The sequence below is a fragment of the Urocampus carinirostris genome, chromosome 11 (genome assembly GCF_059441175.1).
Source record: "Urocampus carinirostris isolate Australia breed hairy pipefish chromosome 11, RoL_Ucar_1.0, whole genome shotgun sequence".
In the NCBI taxonomy this organism is placed as follows: Eukaryota; Metazoa; Chordata; class Actinopteri; order Syngnathiformes; family Syngnathidae; genus Urocampus; species Urocampus carinirostris.
In genome coordinates this window covers 37,143,423-37,153,789 of record NC_142359.1, presented here as the reverse complement: position 1 = coordinate 37,153,789, position 10,367 = coordinate 37,143,423, and the positions used below count along the sequence as shown (strand labels likewise).

The 10,367-nt window shown below is 37.1% G+C and overlaps 2 protein-coding genes across 4 annotated transcripts; one reads left to right on the top strand and one right to left on the bottom strand.

The window, feature by feature from the left end:
• Positions 1-334: 334 nt before the first annotated feature.
• On the bottom strand, positions 335-3,665 carry pex26 (peroxisomal biogenesis factor 26). The gene is made up of 5 exons (XM_088347297.1): positions 2,922-3,665; positions 2,710-2,844; positions 876-1,186; positions 643-780; positions 335-566 (listed from the first exon to the last, which is right to left on the bottom strand). The coding sequence occupies exons 1-5, from the start codon at positions 3,113-3,115 to the stop codon at positions 466-468; spliced, it is 879 nt and encodes a 292-aa protein (XP_088203423.1). The 5' UTR covers positions 3,116-3,665; the 3' UTR covers positions 335-465.
• Positions 3,666-3,723: 58 nt separating this feature from the next.
• Positions 3,724-7,616, top strand: llph (LLP homolog, long-term synaptic facilitation factor). 3 transcript variants are annotated; one of them, XM_088348315.1, is made up of 3 exons: positions 3,724-3,810; positions 5,402-5,615; positions 7,306-7,616. In XM_088348315.1, the coding sequence occupies exons 2-3, from the start codon at positions 5,408-5,410 to the stop codon at positions 7,479-7,481; spliced, it is 384 nt and encodes a 127-aa protein (XP_088204441.1). In that variant the 5' UTR covers positions 3,724-3,810; positions 5,402-5,407; the 3' UTR covers positions 7,482-7,616. The 3 variants fall into 3 exon arrangements, with proteins under 3 accessions (XP_088204441.1, XP_088204439.1, XP_088204440.1); XM_088348313.1 differs by having other exon boundaries at positions 7,303-7,616; XM_088348314.1 differs by having other exon boundaries at positions 3,775-3,810; positions 5,406-5,615; positions 7,303-7,616.
• The last annotated feature ends 2,751 nt before the right edge of the window (positions 7,617-10,367 follow it).

The window sequence follows — 10,367 nt, the reverse complement described above, 5'->3', positions numbered from 1 at the left end:
AGCTTTTACATTTGGTGCCTTCAATGCGCTCCTGATGTGGTCGTCTATATTTGTTTACTTTTGACCCTTTGAGCTTCCCAGGCAGCCATCAAGAAGCGTAGGAGCAGGTGGTAACTCCTGAGCGCCACCTACACACAGGTCTATGACATTACCACATTCGAAAAAACGATAAAATTACTGTAGAAACTAAATTTCCATTTGCGTGTGCTTTTTCAGGTGAGGAGAAAAAAATAAAATACAGCATTTTTTGGGGGGTTAAATATGAACTCAAAAGTTTTAAAGTAGGCCAAAATCAGATTGGTGATTGGATAAACATCATAAATGATAAAGCATGTTTGACTTTGTATCAAGGAAAATTAAATAATCCTCTTAACTTTATTAATAAGAATGCAATTTCACATTAATTTGATACTGTAATCTCTTGCATGAGCCAGTTTAGAGACAAACATCATTGCAAGTCAGCATTCAGTCTTTCCGAGCTCGATGATATTGTGCAACCGTCATTTGCCACATCTGTTGAAGAATCTGATGAAGTTTGTTAATCCACACAAAAGAATATGGTAATGCTGCAAGACAGACAAAAGTAAAAGTTTGCTTAAAAATGTCTCCTTTTTTAATGATTCCTTCGATAAGAAAGCTTACCTGGGTCCATACGTATTAAAAGAACGTAAAGTATAACAGCAGCCAAAATAAGTTTACGGAATGGAAAAGTTCCAGAAGCAGAGGTCAATCTCCTGTAACCAAGTCTCAACAAGGCCTCCACTTTATGGAGAAGAGAACCTGTGTGTAACAGGTTACAGTTAAGTTTTATTACACCGCATAGCTAGAATAGCACCTTTTGTGTTCTTCAGGAGAAAGTCTTCATTAGCTCTAACCTTGCGTGGAGGCATCAGCAGCACTTAAACCACCTTCAGTGTTGCCCTCTGGCACATTCTTCTTTTGTTCCTCTTCTATGATATCCAAAGCAGTTTCTCGTTGCTCTTTTGTGAATGTAGCTCTCCCCACATCGCCAATGACAAGTTCACGGGCCTGGTCTGTTTGTCCAAGGGGTAGGAGGACATACAGCAGATAGAGTTCAGCAACTGTGCCAAACCCGTCCAGTTGGCAGTTAGACGGGTTGTGCAGCCATGCCTGGGTAATTTCCTGCACTGCTTCAGGTTTGTGAACCTTCGAATAGAGAAGGATACTGCAAAAAAGAAATACGTGGTTCATACACATTTTTCATGGCCTAAATTCAAGCACTTTTAAGGACTTCCAAAGCTTTCAAATTTCCTCAGTGCCATTAAAAGAAGAAATCCAGTGAAAATAAATATATAGCTCATTTAGGTCACTGAGCACTGTGCTTGTGATAAAAAGAACCAGAAAATTTGATAAATACTATGCCAAACCTTAAAGAGGCAGCCATCATTCACTGAATGGGGCATAGAAAATATAAAACAAACTGAGTTTTTGTGCCCGATTTTTTTAGTGATGGCTGCCATATATGTTTGGTCTATGTTGTATCAAATTTCCGCATTCTTATTCTTCCTGACAACACTCGCTGACAATAAACTGTAGAGAAAGGAAAGTCAAATCTTCTAAAGGTTCTTTGTGAACCAAGCTACTGTAAATATGAACTAGTCATCTGAACCACTATTTTCGTCCGTTGAACTTGTTGGCATAAAAAGGTATTTTACTTGCTACTTACCCAAATTAGACAATCTGCGTGTAGAGCCGTTCAAAAGAATATTTTTTTTGTTGTTGACTTTAATCACTAAAATAAAGTTGCCACCGCGCTACTTGCACATACTTTGTGCCTATTTGAGATGTTAGTATCTATGTTAAACAATATTTTTCAGTCAAATGGCTGGCATGAACTGAAATGATTATTGCCATTCTGATTCAACGATGCGCGCACAGCTTGGCTATATGATACCTGTTGGGGGTGAAGCGTGACACTTCACAAGACAATGCCATACAAATAATAATAATAATAATAATTTCCTTGTATTGTCATTCTGTGTAACAATGTACACAGAACGAAATGTCGATTGCACCTGACCCGTTGTAGCGAGCCGATGCATGACACCTGCCGTTAATCATGAGGAAGAAAATATTTCATGCGTGGTCTACCGAGTAAGACAGCCAACATACATTGCAATAATTACATAACTGTCAACCTTCACAGCTGCATGCCCGTACAAACGGTCGTATTTTCCCGTACAAAATACAAAATAACCGTACGCCATTTTTTTGTTTTATCGGAATGATGCATGATGGGAAATCCCCAGGTGGCAGACGCATACGCACAGTAGCATCAAACCGCTCGCTTCGTTTGCAACGAAAAAAACAATACCGAGATAGAGGCTTCCGCAGCGAACTCCTTTGTCTTAATTGATATGCCGTTTCATGATAATCGGTTTATACCGGATGGTACCCACCATTGACAAATTTGCGTTTTTTCGTACAGACTTATTTGTACGTCTTACTCGTCTTAAAATGCATAAAAAACGTAGGTTGTACGGCAAAACCGTACAGGTTGACAGGTATGCAATTACATTACAAGCATATAAAAGCACCTCACCCAAAATGTAAGCACTTTCAAACCTTGAAAACACAACATTAAAATTTTTAAGTTTATTACAAGCACCCATAGGTACCCTGAGGATAACAAAGAATATGAAAACAACTGCCATGACACCATGGACGAAGTGATTCACATGCACTCACCACATTTGCAATATTTTGGCTGGAATGTCTTCCTTCTTATAATGCTGAAGAACCCATGCGAGGGCACCAGGCCATTGGTTGAGCTCAGCCAAAGCTTGAATACCCACGATGCAAAACCCAGCTTTAAGCTCACCCCTAGAAATAAATACATACAGTATATATCAAAAAGTAAATAACCAAAAATTAGGCTCAACTTCAGATTGAGACATCACCTCTCGTCTTCCTCTTCCGCTTGGGTGAGGCTCTTCAGGCCTCTTTCACAGATGTGAAATGCAGAATCGAAGTCATTGTAAAACATTAATTGCTCTGTGGCATCCTCAAACATTTCCAAGAGTTTGTTTTGCGTAGAAGACAATGGGGGGTTGAACTCGGGCGTAAAACCACCACTCACCGCAGAGAAGCTCATGTCTTTAATAAAGTAACGCTTAAAGGTTTTACTTAATGACAAAACAATATTGTATATCTCCTTCTCTTCATGTGAAATTATTTAATTGCTGATTGTACGCATCATAAAGTCATATCGTCAATATCACCCAATTGCTTCTCTTATTAATTATTGCAATTGCACTTAGTAAGCGGTAATAAACCTTTAAAACACAACGCAGTACCTATTTACTCACATCAAGACAGATCTTGTGGAATAAAATTAAGTACATTTTGTTTAACACGTTTATTTAAAAAAATAAACTAAATGCTTGATCGAGTATATTATTTGCTAGTTTAACGCAACAATATTCGCAATAAACGATGGCGTGGTCGTCTGCTACCAGTGACCAAGACGATCTGGATTAGAGCCGAAACGGGGAAAACGAGATCGGTCCAAAAAAAAAGGAGTTTGAAAAATTGTTATTCGGCGTACACAATTTGTAATGATAAAAAAACGTATGAAATATGGAAACCGATGACAGGTATGTAAACAAGAACCCACCAGGGGAGTTTATTAATAAAACTTCCGGGTTATGAACTATTAGCCAATGACACGTGATGATCTGAAAAAGTAGCCAATCAGAATACACAACCTTCCTCTTGCATTTACAGCCAATCAAATCAACTGTTCTTCGCCGAACTCCTCTACCACTTGTAAACACGTGTCTTCCCAAGGTACGAGTTCAACGAAAGAAAATCAACTATTTGTCATATTTTATATTCATATGTGTCTATTTTAATTGCTAAGGAATAAAGATTATGTAATAAGCGCTTTAATGCATGTTCTGTGTTGTGAATTGCGAAGTCTTTCAATAGTTATCTGACGTTAGCTTTGGTACTGCTACCTTTAGTGCTAGTTAGCATAACAGTAATAGTTATTGTTCTGCTAACATATTATTTAGTGTTGTAATATTTTAAAACGAGCTTTTTATGTCAACCTTTTTGATTCGACATGCACCAATAACGAATGACGTGCGATGAGGTTCGTGTCTGCTGTTGCTGTCAGATTTACAAATAAGTTAACCTACTTTTATTGGAAGAGCAAGAAAGCAATATATATAATCTGTAGTTTAGAGAAAAAAATGTTATCTTGCCTTATTAAAAGAAATACATGAGCCGTTCCTAATGAATAAAAGCATCAATAGACAAGTATTCTATTATCATGAAATAAGTCTATGCACCGAGACAAACAAAATACTGGATGGTTTTAATTGCTGTCAATTTACTACTTCTATCAATAATTCTGTTGTTTGAGGCAGGTCAGTGCACAGAATAAGAATCCTTGGTCTCACTATTGCCATCTGTCCCGAGGCAAAAATATTTGATTTGAAAATTAGTTGATTTTTAAAAAAAAGGAGAGCAATTAGGAACGAGAGAACTTTAATTCTGGATAAATATGCCGTAATTTCTGTACTAAACTACTGTAAGGGTAACCGTATTCGTGTATAGACATTGCACATTTTATACACTTTCACTGTGCAATGGGAATCTAAATGCTAGTCGCGGTGGTGACCTTCCTCCAACATAAACACTAAATTACTAGTGATACAAATGACATACAAAAAGGTATATACATTCGTCTCTTCCTTGCACTGATTTTACTCACGATCCAAGTAACAAATTTCAGAGCATGGAGAAATCCAGCATTCGTCCTGAAAGACATCAACAAAAATGCACAACGAGGGAAACAACTCTTTGGTGTATATATATATATATATATATATATATATATATATATATATAAACCTGAAAGATATAAATGCAAAGTTATATTCATGATCAGATGAGATGTGTGTATATATATATATATATATATATATATATATATATATATATATATATGGACACGTTTCTGTTTTTCAATTTAATGTTCATTTCTGGCATTAAAGATAGTGTGACAATTCGATTGAGCAATCATTGTATAATTACAGTAACATACAGTAAACCTTGTGTAGTAACATACTCATAGTGTATGCATTACCAATCTTATCCACCGTATTTAGTGGCTTACAATGGCTACCAGGTCAAAAAGGCTAATTTCTGGCCAATTTGGGGTTTTCATATGTGGAAACTATGGTAACTATTCAAAATATTATTACTATTATGATTCTATAATGACAGGTAAGGCACATTCTCACTTGCTTCGCCTGACTGAATCTCACTGCACATGACCCTACCCTAAACATACATCCTTACACTTCACAGATGCATAAGGACATGTATGTAGTAAATTAGTTTCTTTTTTTGTTTTGTTTTTTTTTTTCAGAAAGAAATGGCCAAAAGCTTGCGTAGTAAGTGGAGGAGGAAAATGCGAACAGAAAAAAGGAAGAAAAATGCTCCCAAGGAGCTGGCACGTCTTAAAAAAACACTCGGTCTGGACAAGAAGAGTGAGGATGTCGTGATGAGCGACATTCAGGAAATCGCAACCGTAGTCCCGGTCGAGAAGATAGGGAAGGAGGCTGACGTCAAAGAAGAAGATGGTAAATAAGTGTCTCTATCCTTTCAACTAGGCCTGGGCGATAAAATGATAACTATAATTATTGTCATGTAATTCTTGTCGCAATTAATTTTAAAAATGTTCCTGAAAAGTCCATATATAAATGAAATGTGATTACACCGCTCGAACACCGGGGAAAAAATGGGTGTAAGTTCCAGACCAGCATTCAGAAGACGAAGAAGGTGATGGGGACCAGCCAATTATTTCGAAGGAAAAGTAAGCAGTAGGCTCACACGGAGTGGAAGGGAAATACATACAACAAGGTCAAAATGAGCAAAAAAGACACAAAAAGATAACACCAACATACCCACTGAAAGAGACATTGACAGGAGAGCCCCCTCGTCTTCAGTTATTTGTAGGTGTTTCAGATATGTAGAGTCCGATAAACGGAGCGGCAGCATGTTTTGCAAACTTTGCCAAAAATGTGTGGCCACCAATTCGGGTAACATGACAAATTAATTGCTTCATTTAAAACAATATCCCCTGTAGAATATGCGAAGTTTGAAAACAATTCAGTCCCAAACAAGTGCGAAGCGGACGTTTAGCAAGCATCAGGTCAAGTGTTGAACCCAAGCGGCAACAAACACTCATTACAGTGTTTTGCAGCAGCGTGCCATTTCCTTTTTTCTATTTATAACATTTTAAGACACTTTAAGCTGAAAATGTTTGAGGGCCGACTATTCAGCCTGGCATTTTTTAAGTCTCATAAAATCACCCTCTGTTAGAGGTTTCCGGTGTTTGGCCATCAGCGTCGCGACCCCGTAGCTCACCTTTTTAGCTATTTAATTTGACTTGCAGGGTTTCCTGAAATAATGCAGCTGTGCTGTTAAAACAGCTTCCAGTTGTATCACTCTTTCACACCGTTCATTTCCAGTTAGCTTATCGTATGACTCTTGATATCCTTTGAAAACAGCCCGTCTCTTGGTAAATTAAGCAGACGCAGTTGTTTCGGATTTGGTGTAAATATTCTCCAATTTCCACTTACTTACAGTCGCCATATCGCATATCGGAAATAGTTATGCTACAAAAAGCCAAGAGCAATGTAGTCAACAAGGCTACTTCCATCATCTGGTGAAATTGTGGGTTATTTTTGGACAAATTTATTTTCTACCGCGGTCAATATTACTGACGGGTCACATATTATTAAATTTATGACAGAAGCCATGGGCTTGTAAAAAAATGATTGCTGGCCGTAACAGGCCCCTAGACTGGACTTTGGACATGCCTGCTTAAAAATGTATTGCACAAAAAGCGTTAACATATTATTTGCTAAGTTTAAATTAAAATTTGTATATTTATGGTTATTTAATCTTTGTGATTGCATGTCTACCTCATGTTATGTGCAATGCTCTGCATTTTGATGACCTCATTTTGTCAAGTTTTCATTTTGATTTGCTGTTCTCCATATTTTCGAAATGCTGTGAAGTAGTTTGTCACATGGTCTTTGTTCTAACATTAAAGAATAGTCAAAGCAGCACTTGGTATTGTCAACTTTCACTCGGTGGCAAAAAAAAGACTTAATATGCAAAAGAAAAGACATGATAATTATAATATCAACTTACAAGTAATGTTATATCACGATCACTTTTTTGGTCATATTGCCGAGGCCTACTTTTCACAGCTTTGTAAACTTTCATCTGTGTATATAAACAACAATTTAATGTGTGCAGCAGATAATACCATGGACTTGGATAGCAAGCGCAACAAGAAGACACTGCTCAATGAACATGGACAGTATCCGGTGTGGATGAGCCAGAAGCAGGCAAAGAAGTTAAAGACCAAAAGGATGGCGCAAAAGAGCGGCAAGAGAGTAAAAACACATAAGAAGAAGAAGGGTATTGCCTGGTGAAAAAGACCCAGCAGGCGATTACTGTTCCCCCAGTGACGGTCACATTGTATTTTTAATTACTGTTGCAGAGGCTCAATTTACAGTATTTACATCAATAACACATTAAACACTCACAAAGAGTATACTTAAATTTCATTTTTTTTCTTGTGTGATTATTTTTCCATATTATGATTTAAAACGACAGTAAAATTCATTCCTAATCTATCAATATGGCACAATTGAACAGTAAAAGGTTACTGATGTAAAAATGTGGTTTTATTGTGTTGGTCAACAAACATTAGATTATGTAACGATTTTACATTTTGCTCACTGGATAAACCCATGTCATGGACATACACAATGTTGCATTGTTTTTTGCAATTAAACAAATTGGTTAAAATTATTTGGGATGATTCAAAACCTTTAAAATGTGGAAGCTATATTTTAATGCATTATGTATGATACATATTAATTCTGCAACCAAATACTGCAGATTTTTTGCCATTTACTACGCCAGTTTAGTGCAAACTGTCTCATACATATTGTTTAAGACAATTGAAAAGGGGATGGAAACAATGCACGTTTTTGTATTTACAATGTTGTTTGTTCAAGATAATGTATAACCTTGGTTATTGCGGTCAATGGGGGCAGAACACAATGTGAGACGCGAAAATCAGCGATGCTCCCTCTTAAAAGCCCCTGGGGTCAAACCTACCCCAAAACGACGTCCTTACGGAATGAGAGTATACGAAAATCACAACTAAAGGTCTACAAATAAGAAACATAGAATTGCAGTTAAATGAATGGTTTATTGTCATACAAAAGTACAACTGCATTGGAGGGCTTCTTTCAGTATGAGAAAGCGATTTCAAGAGTGTCTTGCCAGCTTCAGGCTACCATCAGGTATCCTCGGATTGAGCCAGGTTACTGCAATGGTTACTGCGACTATCTGTTTCATGGGTAATGGATCTGGCTTTGTTGACACACAGGCTTGATAGGGGTGGCTTGATGTCGCAGTAGGCCAGACCTGCAGCACCACTATTTATCTCCCCCGACGCCCCCTCAGACCCGATAACAATCCACGGACTACCCACTGATATTCATAATTTCTTTGCACTTTTCAGACTTTCCTTAATTTCAGATTTAATTGATGAATATGTTTTCAATGTAATGAGCTGCTGAAATACCCTTTTGGCTGGAGCGATTTATACTCCAGAGAGCACTAAAATCCTTCAAATAAGCTACTTTTTAAATTTTAACATTGTTTAAGAACCTCTTTTGACTTGAAAGCAACACTCCTAAAAGATACTACGTAAACATTTTCAATATCTGACATATTTATTTCTCCTTTCTGAAATATGATTTTCAATGATTGGTAGCTCTAATTGCTGGAACACCTACTTCTAGGAAAAATGACATGCAATCAGGAGGATTGTAAATGGCAGATTCGTAAAGACACTGCATTAAATCCTGAGACATTTTTTTTTCCTAGCCCTAAAGTAGGGGAACCTTTTTGACTCAAAGAAAAGTAAAATCAAAAATATTTAGATTTTGTTTTCTTTTTTTAGGGAGATCCACGACATCCGAAAGCTAATTCTCCCCCGCATATTATTTCACTGTGAAATATTTGATGATTTGATAGTCTATAAGAGCATGTGTCCCATATCAACATAAATATACCACTTAAAATTTGTCTCCCTCCCGCAATTGCTTGAGTGTTGAGGCTAATTGGGACCGCCATTTTTGTCCTAAATAATGATTTCAAAATAAGCAAAGTTTTTTGTAAAAATATCACAAAATACTGCAAATGAGCATACCAACGTATTTACCTTTAGTGCAGACGGCACTGGATGAGGGGTAGTCCGTGCGCCCTGTGTGTAGCCCCGCCCATTCCAACCGCTCACCTAATCAAATTGCTCTAGTTGCTTTAATAGAGCATTTGGGTGTTTACAGTTTGCTCTGTGGCTTTTAATAAAGTCAACAATTAGCATAGATTGTTTAATGAGCTTCCATATAAAGCAGGGGTCGGGAACCTTTTTGACTGAAAGAGCCATAAAAGCAAAATATATTTATTTCATTTTGGGAAAGAGCCAGACCATATATTATGGGCCAAATTTACTAAATTGCTAAACCCGCACCCCAGACAAAAGCTTAGTCTTCAGCACATTTATTTTTGATGAAAATTATGAAAAGAGAATAATGCCAGAGCCCGTGTCCCAAAATCAACAAACATACCACTTTAAACTTGTTTCTTTCTTGCAATTACTCAAGATCGGTTAAACTCATTATGACCCTTTTTTTCATACATATTGGTCTCAAAACCAGATGCAAGCAGTTATTTTGTAAAAACGTCACAACCCTCTGCAAACAGGGAGCCTGATGTGCTTACCTTTGGCGCAGACGGCGTAGGGCGAGAGATGGCTCCCTCCCATTTCTTGCTTGCACTTTTTGCATAGCTCCACCCATCCCTCCCACTCACCCAATCAAATAACTTTAAATTATCTTCCGGTGTTTTGCCGTACTTAATTTGTTCTGTGGAATTCATCATAAGGTATCTGAACACTGAAGACAGATTATATAGTGAGCTTTAATATAAAGGATTCTTTAGCGTTGTACAGCCAAAACGAGTTGGGGTTTTTTTGTTTTGTTTTTTGGGGTGTGACACCTTGACTGTATTGTAGTGAAAAACGTGCCCTATACTGGACTGTCTCAGAAAATTAGAATATTGTGATAAAGTTCTTTATTTTCTGTAATGCAATTAAAAAAACAAATATGTCATACATTCTGGATTCATTACACATCAACTGAACTATTTCAAGCCTTTTATTATTTTAATATTGCTGAATTTGGCTTACAGCTTAAGAAAACTCAAAAATCCTATCTCAAAATATTAGAATATCATGAAAA